Here is an 18,172-nt window from a genome sequence, read left to right as displayed (position 1 = left end):
GGGAGAATAGGAAGTGATTATTCATGTACTGAGGAAATAAATTTCTTGTCTCACACCTCACACCCTGTGGGAGGTGATCCTAGTGTGACATCTTAGCGCATGATACTAGAAAGAAAACCATTCCACCATAGGACTCAGTGCTACAGAACCTGAAACTTCTTTACTATTTGTGAGAAACTCTAAACAGAACCCAATAAAGTGGTTCAACACCTTTGAATTTTAAGGGATGCTGTCTTCAGACTTTATGGATCCCCACTAGTAAAACACATATGTCACAGACAGAAAGCAAAGCAAACCAGATTTTCCTAACCTATTTCAGCAGTTAATCAATATGTCTTTGAAGATTTGGTGAGTGACTTTCATTATCTAGAAGTTAAAAACAAAGGTTCTGGAACCACAGTATCCATGGGTGTTTAGACACTATTGCTTAAAAGTTGAGCGACCTTGGGAAAGTTCCTTAACCTCGTGCTGTCATAGTTTCCCCATCTATAAAAGGGATAAGTAATATGTACCCTAATTCTTAGAGTTGGTGGGAAGGTTAAATGGCAAAATAAAGGTAAAAGTAATCAGAAAGTAACAGACACATAGCAGCCATTCAATGAATATTAACTATTCTTATTATTCTGAAGAATATAGCAAAGCTGCTCTCAAAAGCCTGCAACCTGATTTGTCGGTCTCTGAACCTGCATGCTTATGTTCTTTATTGTTACACGTATGTCTCACTGTAAACTAACAAATTTCTGTATCAAGCAGATACTTATTAAAAGCTCACTTTTGGGGCTTCCCTGGTGGCGCAGTGGTTGAGAGTCTGCCTGCCAGTGCGGGGGACACGGGTTCGAGCCCTGGTCTGGGAGGATTCCACATGCCACGGAGCAACTGGGCCCGTGAGCCACAATCACTGAGCCTGCGCGTCTGGAGCTTGTGCTCCGCAACAAGAGAGGCCGCGACAGTGAGAGGCCCGCGCACCGCGATGAAGAGTGGCCCCTGCTTGCCGCAAGTGGAGAAAGCCCTCGCACAGAAACGAAGACCCAACACAGCCATAAATAAATAAATAAATTAATTAATTAAAAAAAAAAAGCTCACTTTTGTAGGGATTAAGATTTTTCAGAAAAAGACAAATTAAAGAATTTTTTATTTTTAATTAGAAAATCAGATTCTCTAAGCTCAGAAAAAATAATAGCAATAAATTAAAACGGTCAGTTTTGCGTACTTGAAATAAAAGTTTGAGTCCGCGTTTCTACAGTTTCCCTAGAAGTAAAATGAGGAGACTGGTCGAGAGGACCTCCAAGGGTGCCTTCGAGCTTTACCAACCTCTAACGCGGGTGGGGAGGATTTAACTTTAATCCGGTTTACCGGAATTTTAAGTAGAGACAGTTCAAGATAATGAATTGAAGTGGAACACGTGCTTGCGTAAACCTGGTCGGCCCAAACTGTTCCCCCTCCGGATTGGCCGTTCACGTTCCGGGGGTGTGGCGAAAGAGCAAAGAAACCAGGTCTTAGAGACTTTCAATCAGGCATTGGCGCGGTCGGCCTCGCGGTCTGGCCACGCCCCCACGCCGGCGTCTCCCGGGGTCCTTCCGTGAGCGTTGATATGATTGGCCGGCGGAAGATAGTTCTCTTTTCCTTCCTGGCTGCTTGAAGATCAGCCGCCATTATGGTGAGTCTCCGCGGATCTAAGGATCATCCGACGCATATCTGGGCCATCCTCCGTCACCTGGTCCCGCCGTTAGCACTGCGGCCGCCCGAAGCCCGATTGCTCTTCCCTGGCCGTGTCTGACGGAGGCCGGTTGCTGAGGGCCGGGGAGCCGCCGGCGGGGAGTCCGGGCTGCGCTGTCGACCCAGACATGCCGGGCTTCGGAGTCCAGGGAATGGGGACTGCGGGAGCGGCTGCTGCGTTTTTCGACTTCGTGGAGTCTAGTGGGTGGGGTGGGGTGGGGTGGGGTGGGGTAGGGTGAGGAGAGACACATCGCACTTGAACGCTTAATTTGGGGTAGGCGGTTCGCCGGTGAAGGCAGCCCAGGAGGAGAAGAGGGTGTCGGCAGCGCCCGGGCGAGTTGCGACGACTGAAACCGTTCCCACGTGTAAGCTAGAATATTGTCAGCCGAATGGATCCTCTTGTTTCACAGGGGGGAAACTGAGGCCCCGGGAAGAGGAGCCACTTTAAGGCTTGCCCTGTCATGATTAGTTCATTAGAAGGTTTACCTGTTTTTAACCCCACTCTATTTGCGAGCTGTTTTTCTCTTGACCCTTACTTTCAAGAATTGAATATTGTTGAAGTGAACTTAGTGTGGTGTGGTTTTTCAGACTGCAGTCGAAAACTAGCAACCAATCTACTATGAGAGCTCCTCTTCTCCTTTTTGGTGAATTTTTTTAGTCAGTGTAAGCACGCTGAATGCCCACATTCCTTGGTAGTCACTCATAGTGTAAAAGAGCAACGGAGCCATTGAGAAGGGGGTACAGTTTTTTTTGTGGGGTGTAGCGTTGGTCATTCAAGAAGGGTAGTTTACAAGAAGGTGGTGCAGTGCTTGTCACATCTGTGCAGGATGCAATAAACAGGGTGCCGTGACAATAACATTTATAGAATCACAGCTTTACTTCAGGGAAGTGGGATTTAACTGGGGGTGATTTTTGCCTCTGAGGGGACAGTTGGCAAAATCTGGAGACATTCTCGGTCACAACTGGGAAGCGTGGGTGCTACCGGCATCAAGTGGTTAGAGGTCAAAGATGCTACTAAACAGTCTACAATGCACAGGACAGTCCCACAGCACAGAAGTAGCTGGACCAAAATATCGGAGGTTTGAGAAATCTTGCTGCAGAGTGATTTCTGTAATGAAGTGAAGTAAGACGTTTCCAGATTTAAAATCTTGACAGCTTCAGAATGTGGCTGTTGAGCGTGTTTTCTTGATGCAGTTTTTGTGATGGGGTGACCTGTGAGTTAGGCACTGTGCTAAGTGGGTTAGGAGGAGATGGGAATTTGTGCTTTTTTTTTTTTTTTTTTTTTTTTAAGCTTTCTTGCCCCTAACCCATGTGGCTCCTGAATATTTGAAATGTGGTTCCTGCAGGTGAGGAATTGCGTTTTAAATTTTGTTTATTTTTAATTAATTATCCACAGATGGATAGCCACAGGGTCTACTGATTTGGACATTGCAATTCTAGCTCTTGGAAAATCACAGCGGGTCAAGAAAAGGTTGAATAGTTTTATTAACGAGTGTTGTTATGTTTTCAGAACGACACGGTAACTATCCGGACAAGGAAGTTCATGACCAACCGACTACTTCAGCGGAAACAAATGGTAAGGAAGGGTACGTCAAAGGTTGGTTGTTATTCAGTTTTGAAGATGTATTTCATTATAATAAACACTAAACTTGATAATCTTTTTAGGTCATCGATGTCCTTCATCCTGGGAAGGCAACAGTACCTAAGACAGAAATTCGGGAAAAACTAGCCAAAATGTACAAGACCACACCAGATGTCATCTTTGTGTTCGGATTCCGAACCCATTTTGGTGGTGGCAAGACAACTGGCTTTGGCATGATTTATGATTCCTTGGATTATGCAAAGAAGAATGAGCCGAAACACAGGCTTGCAAGAGTAGGTGTCCTCGCTCTTCAACAGCTGCTGAAGACATTTTTTCAGTAACATTGTGTTGTGGGTACAGTGGAATGAGCAAAAGCAAGCAGTCTGCGGGGGAACAACATACTAAAAAACTCTTAAGGGGTTGAGAGAAAAGGTTCTTTGATAAATGCACAGATAGAGTACAGGAGTTCAGAATGGGGTCTGCAGGATTTGAGGAGGTGACATTTGAGCTGGGTCTAGAAGAGCAGGTAAAGCAGTGCTCCTGGAGGTAGGAACTGGAAGTAGGTAGGGGGATGAGTTTAGAAAGGTAGGTTGGCACCAAATTAAGTGAAATCTTTATTCCCAAACGTCTGAGTTTGGGCTTAACTTCATAGGTTGCCAGGAGCCATGAAAGCTTTTGAATCACTTCCTGAGTACCAAGCACTACACAATGACCTACAGTTGACTGTTGAACAACACGGGTTAGAATTATGAAGGTCCACTTAACGCGCAGATTTTTTTCAGTAGTAAAATCTGTAGTACAGCGATCCGAGGTTGGTTGACTACACAGATGCGAAGGGAAGTGTGGATGTGGAGGGCCAGCTGTAAGGTATACTCAGATATTCAAATGTGTTGAGGGTTGGCACCCATATTCGCGCAGTTGTTCAGGGCTCAACTGTACAGCAGTAGACCGGGCAAACTCCCTAGCTTACATACTAAATTGTGAATGAGCAAATGGATTGTTACTTTGAAATAGTTCTTGTTTCTGCCCCCTTTTAACTTTTTTTTCTCCTTGCTATTAGATACAATCTTTCCATTGAATAGATATGTGGTAGGTAGATGCTGCATTCTTAATTGGGTGGTCTGGGAGACCTGGCTGAGGTGAAGTGAAGCCGAGATCCTTGTAAAGATTGGGGAGCATTCCTGTAGGCAGCAGGAAGAGCAAATGCAGAAGTGGGCAGAGTGAAGATGAGTAGCTGGATGTGGTCTCCGTGGGGGGTGTAGAGTTCTTGGGAAAGATTCCTCTGTCAGCTATGAGTAGTAAACAGGGAGTTGAAATGGAAGAGACCCTGAAAATGTGGAGACCTAGCGAACTGTAGGCTCAGAACCATAACAGCATGCACGGAGCGTTGAGTGCACACTTTTCCTGTGCTGTTTTCTGTTCGTGCTATCTCTCAATTTGATGACCGTTTCTGTTCTAGCACAAACAAGTATTGTTAAATGTACTTGAAGAGTTTTGACTTCTGAAGCTGTATTTCTTGAGCTCCAGCCTGGTCACTTTCCCTACCAAATTAGTATGTAACGATAAGTTGATGTTTGCAAGTCACCTATATATATATATATGTATTCCTTTCTTTTTCAGCATGGCCTGTATGAGAAGAAAAAGACCTCGAGAAAACAGCGAAAGGAACGCAAGAACAGAATGAAGAAAGTCAGGGGGACTGCAAAGGCCAATGTTGGTGCTGGCAAAAAGGTATAGTTTATCAAGGGAAATACAGAAATGTCAATTCCAGGTTTTTAGTTTGTAGTAAGGTGGGGTTTTATTTTCTTAATAACCTTTCTTAATGTTTCTTCTTTTCTCACTTCTTCTGGATTACAGAAGGTAACCTGTTTTGAGAAGCCACGTAACGTAGTATCTTAACACCTCAGTAGAGTAGCTTTGCCCACCCCTTGTCAGCTCACAGATTAGCACAACATGGGGCCACATCGGTTCAGTGATAGGTAGAGTGATCCTGGTGGGTGCCTTGCAAGTCCTATCAGGAAAGTTTTCATTTTACTGCTAATTACAAAGATTGTTAAAGGGGGAGCCGATCTAGTTTCCCAAGACTTATTTTCTTAAAATTGACAGCTGATTGAAGAAGCAGGTGAATCAATGTGGCCCGTGTTTTCCTGGCATGCTGGAGAGGTAGCACAGTCCTCCATTGCTTTCCTCTCCAGTTAGTCAGGACTTAAGTGATTTTAATGATCAGCTTTTTACCAGCTTTGCTAGCTAATTGTAAATAGTTGAACGGAATTAAGGTGTTGGGTTGTTAAATTAACAAATAATCAAGTGTTCTGTGAACTTTTTTTTTTTTTTTTTTTGCCTTTTCCCTCTACTTTCTTGGAATTCTTGTTCATCAGAAATGAAGTGCCTAGCAGGTACTGAGATTGTGAGCACGGTGTGGGGATGCATCACCTTCACTAAGTTTGCTTTGATGCTTTGCATGTTGGCTTTCGGAAGAGAGTTTTGTAGTGTAGTCTATTATAACACCACTGCTATGGTTTAAAATAGTATATTGTGGGCAAAGGAGAAAAATTTTAAATGACGTTTATTTTGGAAACTCAAAAATGCATGTTAAGTTGTGAAGTGCCCCAGTGGAGGAAGGTAGCCGCTTTTAACTGGCACTTGGGAAATGCTGTGTTCCAGAGCGCCACATACCCAGGAAATGGCTTTACTTAACACAGGGCTTGGGAAGGGTTCTCTCATCCAGTCATGAGCAGTTTTTCCCTTGGGGACTCTGGAGATTGGTTGATTCTCTGGCAGCTTTGGTGATAAACTGGTCCAGAAAATCTGGCAAAGCCTCTGTCCGGGAGCACACACCCGACGCTGCCTTTTACTGTCTCCTTTACTGTCCCATTGCTTTTTATTAGTTGATCTCCAGCTTTCCACCTGATGCCCTTTTTTTTTTAATTGGAAAATTTCCAAGATAATTGAATATTCACATTAAAGCCTTTGATAAGTACGCTTTTCCCACAGGTACTTAAATAATTTTGCACATCTGAGCAGCCTAAACCAGTAACATGTAAAGTGGGCTGAGAGTGGGTTGGGGCTGGTAAGGTTTTGAAACAGTGGTGGTCTCCACTCCACGTGCTTCCTCTCACCGTGACTCCCCGCCAGACCAGGCAGTAAACCTGGTGTGCCTGCTCCGGGCTGTAATCACATTGACTTCCGGGTGCCACGGAGTTGTGGTAATGGATTGCCTGAGGAACTGCTTGCTGCTTAGTTAGAAGAACCGCTCCCTGTTTGTGAGGCTTAGAATACCTGTTGACAGAAGTTCCAGAAGTTGAAAAACAGTCAATATTTGTGTTCTGATCTAGATCTGAAGAACTTTTTTACACATTGTTTTCTTCATTTGGCCTTTGAGTCCCGTGTGTTAGTGCTCAGCGGTGACGTGCAGAGTTTAGCCCTGTGGGGACCTGAGCTATCACTATTCCTGCTTCAGGTTGCACTAGTGCATTTCGCTAGCACTGCTCTGAAAAGCGGCTGGAAAAGGAATGCATAAATGAGCACGTGTATTCTTTGGCTCAAATAAAAAAAGGCATAGTAATGTCGTTTGAACTTAGATGTTGGAATTCAGACGTTGGAGTTGCACCTTTCGGGTATAATAGAGTTGTTTTAAATTAAGGAATAGTCTCATGTTTGAAGAGCAATTGAATTTTTTTTACATCAGCTGAGTTCTGCCTTTTTAAATACTAATTCACACTACTTGTGTTGATTGTGAATAGTGGCTTTTAAAGTACTGAACTGAGACAGGTTTTAAAAGACTTGCTTGATCATTTAGAGCTCTCCCCTTCTGGTTAAATTAGACTTCAGTCTGCGATGATTCTCAGGTCTGTTGATGGTGCTAGCATGCCCAGCACGGTGTTGCTGAGCAAAGCAGAGGCGCCTTCATTTGTAAGTAGGCAGTGGCAGCCTACGAACCATAGTGATCAGGCAGGCTGTTCTCAAAATTGGGTGGAATAAAATCAGTGAGTGTGTCTAGGGAGTGCTCTATATACAATTGCAAAGAACAAAGTAGTCATTAAGGTATCTGATTGCATGCAGATTATTTAGGAGTTTGAAAAGGGACTATTAATGAAATATTTCTCTTCCCTCTTCCCTCCTTTCCCCCTTCCCTGCCACTGATTCAGTGAGCTGGAGATTGGACAACAGGTATAATTCAAGCTTTTCGTTTAGATTGCTAGACTCCTTGGTTGACAGTCATTAAAAATAGAGCATGTGAAATGATTTAGAAGTATATTTACAAATGCTCTCAAGAGTTGTGCCTCTTAAAAACTAGCAGTGACATGGTTTTGTTGTCAAAACTTTTGTCTCATCCCTAACTTGAATGTTTGTGAGTTTTATATCTTGATGCTTACATTGTATTAAGATCACACAAACTTAATATGGTCTAGGTTACTAATGTTCGTTCTGCATGAGTGTCATTAATTTTGGGGTTTGTTGAAGACTTTGAACTTTAATTTTAAAGGCAGTTGCTAACTAAATTTTTCTTTTTCTTTAATTCACAGAAGGAATAAAGACTCTGCAGTGACTGTGTCTGTGGTGATTGTGCAGATTTTTCATGAGAGAGTTAATAAACTAAGACTTTTTACATATCTGGTTGTTTGGAATGTATTTGAAGTTTACTGGGAGTGCTGTAAAATTTGTTTACTGTTCAACAGATTTAGAGTGCTGCCCAAGTTCACATGTTCCATTAAGCATTCAGTGAAAACTTGCTTTTTGGGGTGGTGTTTGTCCTTCCCTTTAATGGCACAAAGATGTCAGGGTGTAGAGTATTGGCAACGTGGGAGCATGTAGGGCCAGTCTGGTGTGCTCATGTTAATACTTGGTATTATAGTTGGTCAGTCTCTGAAAGAGACTCTTGAAACCTGAATTCCTTTTTGGTCTTACTAGAACCCCACTTAGTCTTTGTTACGGAAAAAAAATTTGCTGGCCTTGATAGAAATTAAGTTACTAGATTGCATTCTCATCATTTATCCTGAAGTAAACAGGATCTGTCAAAATGGTTATTTGTCTATTGCGGGCTTGTGCTTATGTGATAAATGAGTGGTTTATTGTGGGTGGGGAATTTGAAAAAGGCTCTAGAGTGGTGAATACTTGTGTGTAATGTGTAATTGCTTGGTAAATCTGATTGTGCATGGGTTTTATGAAGCATTGAGGGTTATCTAGTGCTACTTTTTCTTTGCCAGATGCTTATTCTCACACTGGCTTTTTTAGGTGTCAAGGTTGAGAACCTGAAATGTGGGTTATTGGTCAGTTGTGTGGGGTTGGGGGATTTGGGGAGGGGGTTGTTTGAAGGTTGCTGGGGGGTTGGGGTGCCCTTTGAGAGGATAGGAAACATGAGTAGGAGAGCTTGGGTGTTTGGGAGGGGACAGAAGAGGCATTAATGGTTTATGGGTTTTGGGTGTCATTCTTCCCGGAGGTTGGTGTGTGATTGGTTTCTCCCTTAAGTGGGTCCATGTAGGAGTCAAGCTTATAAATGCTATTAAGAACTATATCAGTGGATGAAAAGCTTCAGAGAAAACTCAGGAAGCAGTAGAGGACTGCTTGGCTGGTTGGGTTGAAAGGGGAACCAGGAAAAAGCAAGAATCATGGTAGCAGAAGGCATGTGAGTGTTGCAGGAAGGAATGGTTGAATATTTTGGAGAGAGCCTGGTGAGAGGCCTTGACTTGAAGAAGGAGCTATAGCCTGGGAGGGCAGGGATGTGACCAGGTAAGTGAGGAGCCTGAACCTGCTGGCCCAGGGTGCAGAGGGCGGGGTGGGTGTAGTTCCATGTGTGGCTCTGCTGAGGTTGCATACTTGGGTTTGTGGAAAGCATGGCCTTGTGGGTTCCATTGCTAGGGAATCTGCTTTGTGCTCCCTTAATAGGACCAGGAAATAAGATCAGATGGTCCACTTGTATAGGAAGAGTTTGGAGGAGTGGGGGATTTAGGTCTGCACACTTCCGTTTTCACCAAAATGGCTAATGGGTGGTGTGGAATCCCTAAGGGATTTGAGGTGAGTGGCATTTTTAAATGGGCAGTGCATGGAGGCCAGAGATCATCCATGCCTGGTGGAGATGCAGTTCCCCAGGACTGATCTAGGGTGTAGGAGCAGAGATGGGCTGGTGAGCAGCATGTAGGGCAAGGAGCAGAAGATGCTGGGAGAGGTTATATTTGGGATGGCTCAGGACAGGGCAGGAGATGAAGCCGAGCAGTGGTGGGCGGGGCTGGGGGGTGACCCCAGGGGCCTGTGGTCACAAAGTTCAGGAGCAGGGCTAGAAGAAGCAATGGAGCAAGAACTGAAGGGTAGGAGGTGGTTTTCAGAGTGAGGTACTAGGGGTTGGTGTGAAGACAGGGCACAGCTGCAGGGAGCCTGATGAGGTGGAGTTTGGCAACCAAGTCACAAGATGTGTAGGCTTTTCCATTGGGATATGCCCGGGGAGGGCGAAGTTTGCAGTCATTCAGCCAGTAGTCTCTTTGAAGGGAATCGTGATTAACTCTGGTTGAGCCTGTTTTTCTAGGAGAACTGCCTGGGCTAGGATATTACAAACGTCACGAACTGGCAGTCTTGTCAGTAAGCTTTATGGACAGGCAAAGCATTTCAAAATAGGACAAACCGTACATGAAGATCCAGGTTCCTAGCCTCTTGAGTTATCAGAAGAATCAACAGGCCCACCTTCCTGCATGGTGACAGTTGGCAAGGTTAGAGGGTGGGCTGTGCCTCAGGGTAGGTGTTTGTTCTGTCGTCCCCTGTGGCCTCTGCTCCTGCAAGCTAGCCTGCGCCCTTGTCCACCTGCCCGCTGGTCTTGTGTCCCCTCTGCATGCCGCTTAACTTCCATCTAGTCCAGCTGGGTGTCTGAGCAAGTTGCTTGGTCCCCTGATTGGGTTAACTTCTCTTTAAATTGGGGCCCCCAAGGGTACCTTCTCTGCCGACCTGACTCACAAGGCTATTTTGAGTCTCAGATGATAAAGCACCTGTGAGAATAGTTTGGAAACTGAAGTGCTGAGCAACTGTGTGACGGGAAGCAAGGACTAGCGTTCAGTTGTGCATAGTTGTGCTGTGGAACTCTAGGATTGGAGATTGAGCACTTTGTTGGCCCTGACATTAACCAGACCATACAGCTGTCAACAGGCTTTGAAAGAGCCTCCGTGAAAATGCAAAGTTGACTTTACTCATCAACAGTCAGGGAGGGCACATCCCTTCCCTCAACTTGACACTTGTGAGAGGCTGTTGCTTCATGAGGATAGCAAGGAAGAGTCTGGCAAGAAGTTTAGAACTGTACCCCTTCGTTCCACTTGTAGCTGCATGTGCCCAGGTAGTCAGCCAGCATTTAATTGCTCTGCTCTCTTCCCTCCAAAGAAGAGGTTAAATGGCAAGTTGGTTATTCTGGGCTCTCCTTAAAGGTAGCATCTTGACAAATACACCATACTCTTGTAGCTGAGGCAGTTACTGTATAAACAATTACTTCCTTTAATCTGTACAATAATCCTAAGAGGCAGGTCTCATTGGACCCATGTTGGAGAGGGTTTAGAGCAGTTAAGCAACTAAGTAGTGGGGTGGGATTAGAATGGAGTTGTCTGACTGCAGTCTTTGTTGTCATGCATTTACCCATTGTGAAACAAATGTTAATTGAGCAGCTTTCCTCCACAGGGTGTATAATGGTGTGCAAGACTATACCTACTACGTACTGTATCTGTCTAACTAGTAGTTAGGGTGCCTGTTGCCAGTAGTGTTACTGAACAAGTCATAGATGACCATCTGAATTCCCCATTTACTGAACGGCTGTGTGCACTAGTCCCTGTTCTGGTAGCTGGGGAGATGGGTGAAGAAGCTGTCCCTGCCCCCAATGCTCAGAGGGGCTTAAGCACCTTGTCTGGGGTCTCATGGCCTGGTTTCTGCTCCTTAGCATGAAGCAGCAGACTGTAATTATGTTAAGTTAGGTGGTGGGATTCCAGAGGCGAGAAAGTCTTCCAAGAGTAACACTAACTGGGGTAAGATGTGATCTGATCAGGGCACACGGGAGCAAGTGTCTTACTGGGGCTATGAAAGTAGAGAAAGGTCACACGGAGATGCACCAGTTATCCTGCAGGGGAAGAGTGGGGATGAGGTGGGAGCATGCGGGAGCAGAGTACAGGTAGGCTTTGTCATCCTCAGTGAGGTGCAAGGTGCTGTGGTGACTGGTGGCTTCCAGCAGAGTGTTGCCCAATGCATTACTGGTAAGAGAAATCCTATTTCAAAAATAGACTTCAGGTTGGCTGCAAGAGCACAGAGGTGTAACGATTGATTGATTTTTTAACATCTTTATTGGAGTATAATTGCTTTACACTCGTGTGTTAGTTTCTGCTGTGTAACAAAGTGAATCAGCTATACATATACATATATCCCCATATCTCCTCCCTCTTGCGTCTCCCTCCCACCCTCCCTTTCCCACCCCTCTAGGTGGTCACAAAGCCCTGAGCTGATCTCCCTGTGCTATGCGGCTGCTTCCCACTAGCTATCTATTTTATATTTGGTAGTGTATATGTGTCCATGCCACTCTCTCACTTCGGTCCAGCTTACCCTTCCCCCTCCCTGTGTCCTCAGGTCCATTCTCTATGTCTGCGTCTTTATTCCTTTCCTGCCCCTAGGTTCTTCAGAACCATTTTTTCTTTTCTTTAAGATTCCATATATATGTGTTAGTATACGGTATTTGTTTTTCTCTTTCTGACTTACTTCACTCTGTATGACAGACTCTTGGGTTTATCCACCTCAGTACAAATAACTCAATTTCGTTTCTTTTTATGGCTGAGTAATATTCCATTGTATATATGTGCCACATCTTCTTTATCCATTCATCTCTTGATGGACACTTAGGTTGCTTCCATGTCCTGGCTATTGTAAATAGTGCTGCATTGAACATTGTGGTATATGACTCTTTGAATTACGGTTTTCTCAGGGTGTATGCCCAGTAGTGGGATTGCTGGGTGTATGGTAGTTCTATTTTTAGTTTTTTAAGGAACCTCCGTACTGTTCTCCATAGTGGCTATATCAATTTACCTTCCCACCAACAGTGCAAGAGGGTTCCCTTTTCTCCACACCCTCTCCAGCATTTATTGTTTGTAGATTTTTTTTTGAAATAATATTATTGGGATCTCAGAATTCTTACTGAAATATAGAACTGTACTTCTTTTTAACAGGACACAGAAAAGAATGAGGGATTATCTCTAATGCTGAGGACTGAATTGTTTCAGATTTTCCTAAAGATTATAAGAAAAAGTATTAATCATATCATTGGTTCCAACCGGTGTGAGGTGATCCTCATTGTAGGTTTTTTTTTTTTTAATAAATTTACTTATTTTTGGCTGCATTGGTTCTTTGTTGCTGCATGTGGGCTTTCTCTAGTTACAGTGGGTGGGGGCTACTCTGTTGCGCTGCACGGTCTTCTCATTGCGGTGGCTTCTCTTGTTATGGAGCACGGGCTCTAGGTGCGTGGGCTTCGGTAGTTGTGGCACATGGGCTCAGTAGTTGTGGCACATGGGCTCAGTAGTTGTGGCTTGCGGGCTCTAGAGCACAGGCTCAGTAGTTGTAGCGCGCAGGCTTAGCTGCTCCATGGCATGTGGGATCTTCCTGGACCAGGGCTTGAACCCGTGTCGCCTGCATTGGCAGATGGATTCTTAACCACTGCGCCACCAGGGAAACCCCTCATTGTAGGTTTGATTTGCATTTCTCTAATGATTAGTGATGTTGAGCATCTTTTCATGTGTTTGTTGGCAATCTGTATATCTTCTTTGGAGAAATGTCTGTCTAGGTCTTCTGCCCATTTTTGGATTTGGTTGGTGGTTTTGATATTGAGCTGCATGAGTGCTTGTATATTTTGGAGATTAATCCTTTGTTTGTTGCTTTGTTTGCAAATATTTTCTCCCATTCTGAGGGTTGTCTTTTCGTCTTGTTTATGGTTTCCTTTGCTGTGCCAACGCTTTTAAGTTTCATTAGGTCCCATTTGTTTATTTTTGTTTTTATTTCCATTTCTCTAGGAGGTGGGTCAAAAAGGATCTTGCTGTGATTTATGTCATAGAGTGTTCTGCCTGTGTTTTCCTCTAAGAGTTTTATAGTGTCTGGCCTTACATTTAGGTCTTTAATGCATTTTGAGTTTATTTTTGTGTATGGTGTTAGGGAGTGTTCTAATTTCATTCTTTTACATGTGGCTGTCCAGTTTTCCCAGCACCACTTATTGAAGAGGCTGCCTTTTCTCCATTGTATATTCTTGCCTCCTTTTTTATCAAAGATAAGCTGACCATATGTGCGTGGGTTTATCTCTGGGCTTTCTATCCTGTTCCATTGATCTGTATTTCTGTTTTTGTGCCTGTACCATACTGCTGTGATTACTGTAGCTTTGTAATATAGTCTGAAGTCAGGGAGTCTGATTCCTCCAGGTCCGTCTTTTTTTCTCAAGATTGCTTTGGCTGTTCAGGGTCTTTTGTGTTTCTATATAAATTGTGAAGTTTTTAGTTATAGTTCTGTGAAAAATGATATTGGTAGTTTGATAAGGATTGCTTTGGGTAGTACAATGTTGATTCTTCCAATCCAAGAACATGGTATATCTCTCCATCTGTTTGTATCATCTTTAATTTCTTTCATCAGTGACACTTGATTTATTTATGCTGGCAAAGCAGAGGCTTTCCTGAGTTCTGGAGCCCTATAGTGTGAGCCTAGGGAGTAAAGACACCTCACTTTCATTTGTCCTTCCCCTTCCACTCACCCTTGAACTTCCTTTCCTGTATGCTAGACATTGTGGAAGTGAGACCCCCCAGAACAACAGTGTCCACGGTCTGGTTGGGAGTTAGGGACAAGTGAGGTTCTGGTGGGAAATGAGGCTGGAGGGGTCAGCAGGGAACAGGTCAGGGAGGAACCTTGTATGCTGGGCTAAGGATGTATCTTGTTCAGTATTTTGGTTGAATAAAAGAAAACTTTAGAGATAAGATGTTCAGCAGTGGATTGACTGTCTTTGTCATGGTGAATTCCTTTGCATGGAGGGTACTTAAGCCCTTGGACTGCTCATGTATGTTGGAGAGGGGATTTGTGCAGGAGGTTAGGGGTTGTTGAGATGGCATCCAAGCAGTCTAGCTTAGTGGGAAAAGGACTAGACTGGGAATCGGGAGACCTGGTTTCTGATCCCTAGTCAGCTGACAGCTGGCTGGTGCCCTGGATGGGCAAGGGGCTTCCCTTTCCTGGGCCTCCATTTCCCTGTGTTTAGGTGAGGTACAAGGGCCGGATGCGTGGGTCCCAAGCGTGGTACCTGGGGGCTTGTTAAAAATGCAAATGCCCATGTCTCTTGTCCCAGTTTCCAGAGTTACTAGTTCTGGGTGGCACCGAAGCATCTGACGTTTTAACAGCTTCCAGGTGATGCTACTGACGAGCTAGGTTAGGGAAACTGGACTAAAAAGTCTAATGTCCCTTTTGCCTCTGAGAATTCTGTGTCCCTGAGGGAGATGTGATCTCTGTCCTTACTTAAGAAGCTGGCAAGTAAACAGTAATACTACTGTTACTACTGCTAATAAAAGTAATACAGAATAGCTAACATTTATTGAGTGCTTTCTATGTGCCAGGTATTGAACTCATTTCTCTCATTTACCTTTTATAACCACTACCAGGGAGGTATTCTCATCCCTGTTTTACAGATGAAGAGATTGAGGCTCAAAGAGATTAGTGCATTTGGTCAAAGTTATGCAGGTTTGACTGCCTGTGGTACAGCTGGGGACATTTGTGGAACTTCCCAGTAAGGAGCTAGAATTTGCACTGAGTCTTGATGGGTGCAGAGAGATTAGCTAAGGCAGTAGTTCTCCAAATGTAGTCCGACACTGGCAGCATCTGCATCCCCCTGGAACTTGTTAGAAATGCAAATTCTCAGGCCCTACCCCAGACCCACCGAATCGGAAACTGGGGGACCAGCAAGCTGTGTTTTAACATGTCCCCTAGGAGGTACTGATGCAGGTTGAAGTTTGAGAACCACTGAGTTGGGGGGAGAGAAGGACATTACAGGAGGCACAGTCGTGGAGACCAGGAAGGGCAGTGTTGCAGACTGGCCCATCACTGGCCTTCCCTTTGGTGGAATCAAGAGGTCACGTGAGCCACGCAGACTCCCACGAGGGGGCACTGTGGGCACAGGCTTGGATGCTGCCTGTTACGCTGTCATGGCCGCTACCCTGGTGGAAGCGTGAAAAAAGCCTGGTGCCACATCAACTGGAGAGGTCATTCTTTCTTCTCAGAAAAGGTCTAATGGGGGTGGTAATCTTGTTTATAGGATTGGTCCCTTGTAGGGAAGCTGAACCTACAGGGCCTTCTGCTGTTCACACATGCATGGGAATGTCTACCCGTCCGTGCTGCAGTGTCTCTGCAGATCCTGTGCAAATAGCATTCCTCTTGTAGCTCCCCAGCCAAGGCGCTTGCAGTTTCTTTGGAAGAAAGAATGCTTGAACCCCAGCTGCCCGATTCTAGTTCATTGTGCTCCCTATAGGCGACACCTCTGTCTGGTTCTTTCACAGTTTGGGAGTAGGGTGGAGTGCTGGGTCACAAGACCTGTCTTCAAGCCTTAGCTCTGCCCCAGTCATGCTTTGTGATCTCAGGCAAGTCCCCTTTCTTTGGGCCTCATTTTTCTTTTGTGTTAGATAAGGGAGTGGTATGGAGAAGGTGGCTTTCAGCATCTTTCTCTCCACATATAAAATGCTTCCCTGGGGGGTTGAGGAGGAGATAGGCTTGTCCTACTCGAGGAGCTGGGATTGCAGGGCAGCTGTAAGCCCTGCTGCATGACATCCATCTCCTGTATCCATTTAAGTAAGCCTTGTCAGGTACTTGGTACAAGGCAGAAGGTGGAACCTATCAAGTTGGATTTTTTTAAAAAAAGTCCAGATCTTTAGGCAAGGATCTGCCTCTATAGATTTCTGTTCTGCATATGCTTGGAAGAATGAGAGATTTACACCTTATTGTCCTCTCAGCTGCAGCGTGTATTTCTTCTGAAAATACATTGCCTCTGAAGGAGGGGCTGTGACAGTGTTGGGGGCTCTGGCATTCACCTCATTAATCAAGGGATTGGCGTCCAACACCTCATGGTGACTGCTCACCCAGCTGAGCTACTCTGCCTGGGCACTTAGTTTCTGGAATTGTGTTTTCAGAGAGCTGTAGATGTGCTCATCTCAGAGCCAGAGGGGATTAAAGAGAGGGTCTGGTTCAGCTCTCTTGCTGGCTCCCCCTTTATATGACGATGTTCAGAGAGCTTGGTTAGAAATTGCCCAGCCCAATAGGCAAACGCTGTCAAGTTGCAGCTCTCCTTGGTGGAGGAAGCTCGTTAAACAAGATGCCTCTTTCCATCAGGCCCCCTTGGAGAAGGAAAGAAAGCTCTTCAGTTGATCTGGCATCTCTGTTTTGCATGCACATAACGCTCCATTTTCTTCTGTTTTTGGATGAGGCCACTGAGGCATAGGTCAGGTGGCTTTTCCCAAGTCCCGTAGCTCATCAGTGTGGGGGAGGACTGAGCTTCAGGCCTCTTCACCTTGAGCCGGCTCCCCTCCTGACTGCAGGTGAGCCATTTGCTACTCAGGTACCATGTTCTCCTCCTCTTTTTTTAAGAAAATATTCCACCCTTAGGTGTTTGGGTTTTTTTCCATTTTATTGAGATGTAATTGACATATAGCATAGTATTAGTGTCAGGTATACAGCATAATGGTTTGATATGTCTATATATTGTGAAATGATCACCACAGTAAGTCTATTTAACGTCCATCATCTCACATAGTTAACAAATTTTTTTTCTTGTGATGAGAACTTTTAAGATTTACTCTCAGCAACTTTTTTTTTCTATATATATATATATATATTTTTTTTTTTTTAAGAGCTCCTGACTTATTTATTTATTTTATTGTTTTTGGCTGTTGGGTCTTCGTTTCTATGCGAGGGCTTTCTCTAGTTGTGGCAAGCGGGGGCCACTCTTCATCGCCGTGCGCGGGCTTTTCACTGTCGCGGCCTCTCTTGTTGGGGGGCACAGGCTCCAGACGCGCAGGCTCAGTAGTTGTGGCTCATGGGCCTAGTTGCTCCGTGGCATGTGGGATCTTCCCAGACCAGGGCTCGAACCCGTGTCCCCTGCATTGGCAGGCAGATTCTCAACCACTGTGCCACCAGGGAAGCCCAGCAACTTTCAAATATGTAATACAGTATCGTTAGCTATAGTCACCATGCTGTACATTACATCCCCAGAACTTACAGCTGGAAGTTTGTACCTTTTGACCACCTTCACCCATTTTCACCCACCCCCTGCTTCTGGCAACCACCAACCTGTTCTGTTTCTGTGAGTTTGGTTTGTTTTAGATGCCACATATAAGTGAGATCATACAGTGTTTGTCTTTCTGTCTGACCTATTTTACTTAGCATATTACCCCCAAGTCCATCTGTATTGTCACAAATGGCAGGATTTCCGTTTTTATGGCTGAATAATATTCCGTGTGTGTGTGTCACATTTTTATTTTTATTTTATTTTATTTTTTTTATTTTTTATTTTTTTCACATTTTTAATCATTCATCCAGTCATGGACACTTAAGTTGTTTCTATGTCTTGACTATCATAAATAATGCCGCAGTGAACATGGGAGGGCAGATACCTCTTTGAGATAGCGATTTCATTTCCTTTGGATATATACCCATGTTTGGAATTGCTGGATCATATGGTAGTTATATTTTTAATTTTTTGAGGAACGTCCATACTATTTTCTGTAGCGGTTGCACCAATTTACATTCCCACCAACAATGCACAAGGGTTCCCGTTTCTCCGCATTTTTGCCAACACGTGTTATCTCCTGTCGTTTTGATGACAGCCGTTCTAACAGGTGTGAGGTGATACCTCATTGT

The 18,172-nt window shown here is 44.5% G+C and overlaps 1 protein-coding gene across 4 annotated transcripts; it reads left to right on the top strand.

Moving 5' to 3' along the window:
* The first annotated feature begins 1,571 nt into the window (after positions 1 to 1,571).
* Positions 1,572 to 7,911, top strand: RPS24 (ribosomal protein S24). Of its 4 annotated transcripts, XM_036829136.1 has the most exons (8): positions 1,572 to 1,657; positions 3,227 to 3,292; positions 3,382 to 3,591; positions 4,919 to 5,029; positions 5,156 to 5,158; positions 5,677 to 5,694; positions 7,447 to 7,468; positions 7,825 to 7,911. In XM_036829136.1, the coding sequence occupies exons 1-6, from the start codon at positions 1,655 to 1,657 to the stop codon at positions 5,680 to 5,682; spliced, it is 399 nt and encodes a 132-aa protein (XP_036685031.1). In that variant the 5' UTR covers positions 1,572 to 1,654; the 3' UTR covers positions 5,683 to 5,694; positions 7,447 to 7,468; positions 7,825 to 7,911. The 4 variants fall into 4 exon arrangements, with proteins under 4 accessions (XP_036685031.1, XP_036685033.1, XP_036685032.1 ...); XM_036829138.1 differs by lacking the exon at positions 5,156 to 5,158; XM_036829137.1 differs by lacking the exon at positions 5,677 to 5,694.
* The last annotated feature ends 10,261 nt before the right edge of the window (positions 7,912 to 18,172 follow it).

Source organism: Balaenoptera musculus, chromosome 16, assembly GCF_009873245.2.
Source record: "Balaenoptera musculus isolate JJ_BM4_2016_0621 chromosome 16, mBalMus1.pri.v3, whole genome shotgun sequence".
Taxonomy (NCBI): Eukaryota; Metazoa; Chordata; class Mammalia; order Artiodactyla; family Balaenopteridae; genus Balaenoptera; species Balaenoptera musculus.
The sequence above is the reverse complement of the archived record's forward strand: the minus strand, read 5'-3'. Positions and strand labels throughout refer to the sequence as shown.

Bases quoted from the DNA above. Each gene is read 5' to 3' on its own strand.
- RPS24 (XM_036829136.1), top strand. The intron at 3,293-3,381 runs GTAAGGAAGGGT...TAATCTTTTTAG, and splicing joins TACTTCAGCGGAAACAAATG to GTCATCGATGTCCTTCATCC. The intron at 3,592-4,918 runs GTAGGTGTCCTC...TTTCTTTTTCAG, and splicing joins CGAAACACAGGCTTGCAAGA to CATGGCCTGTATGAGAAGAA.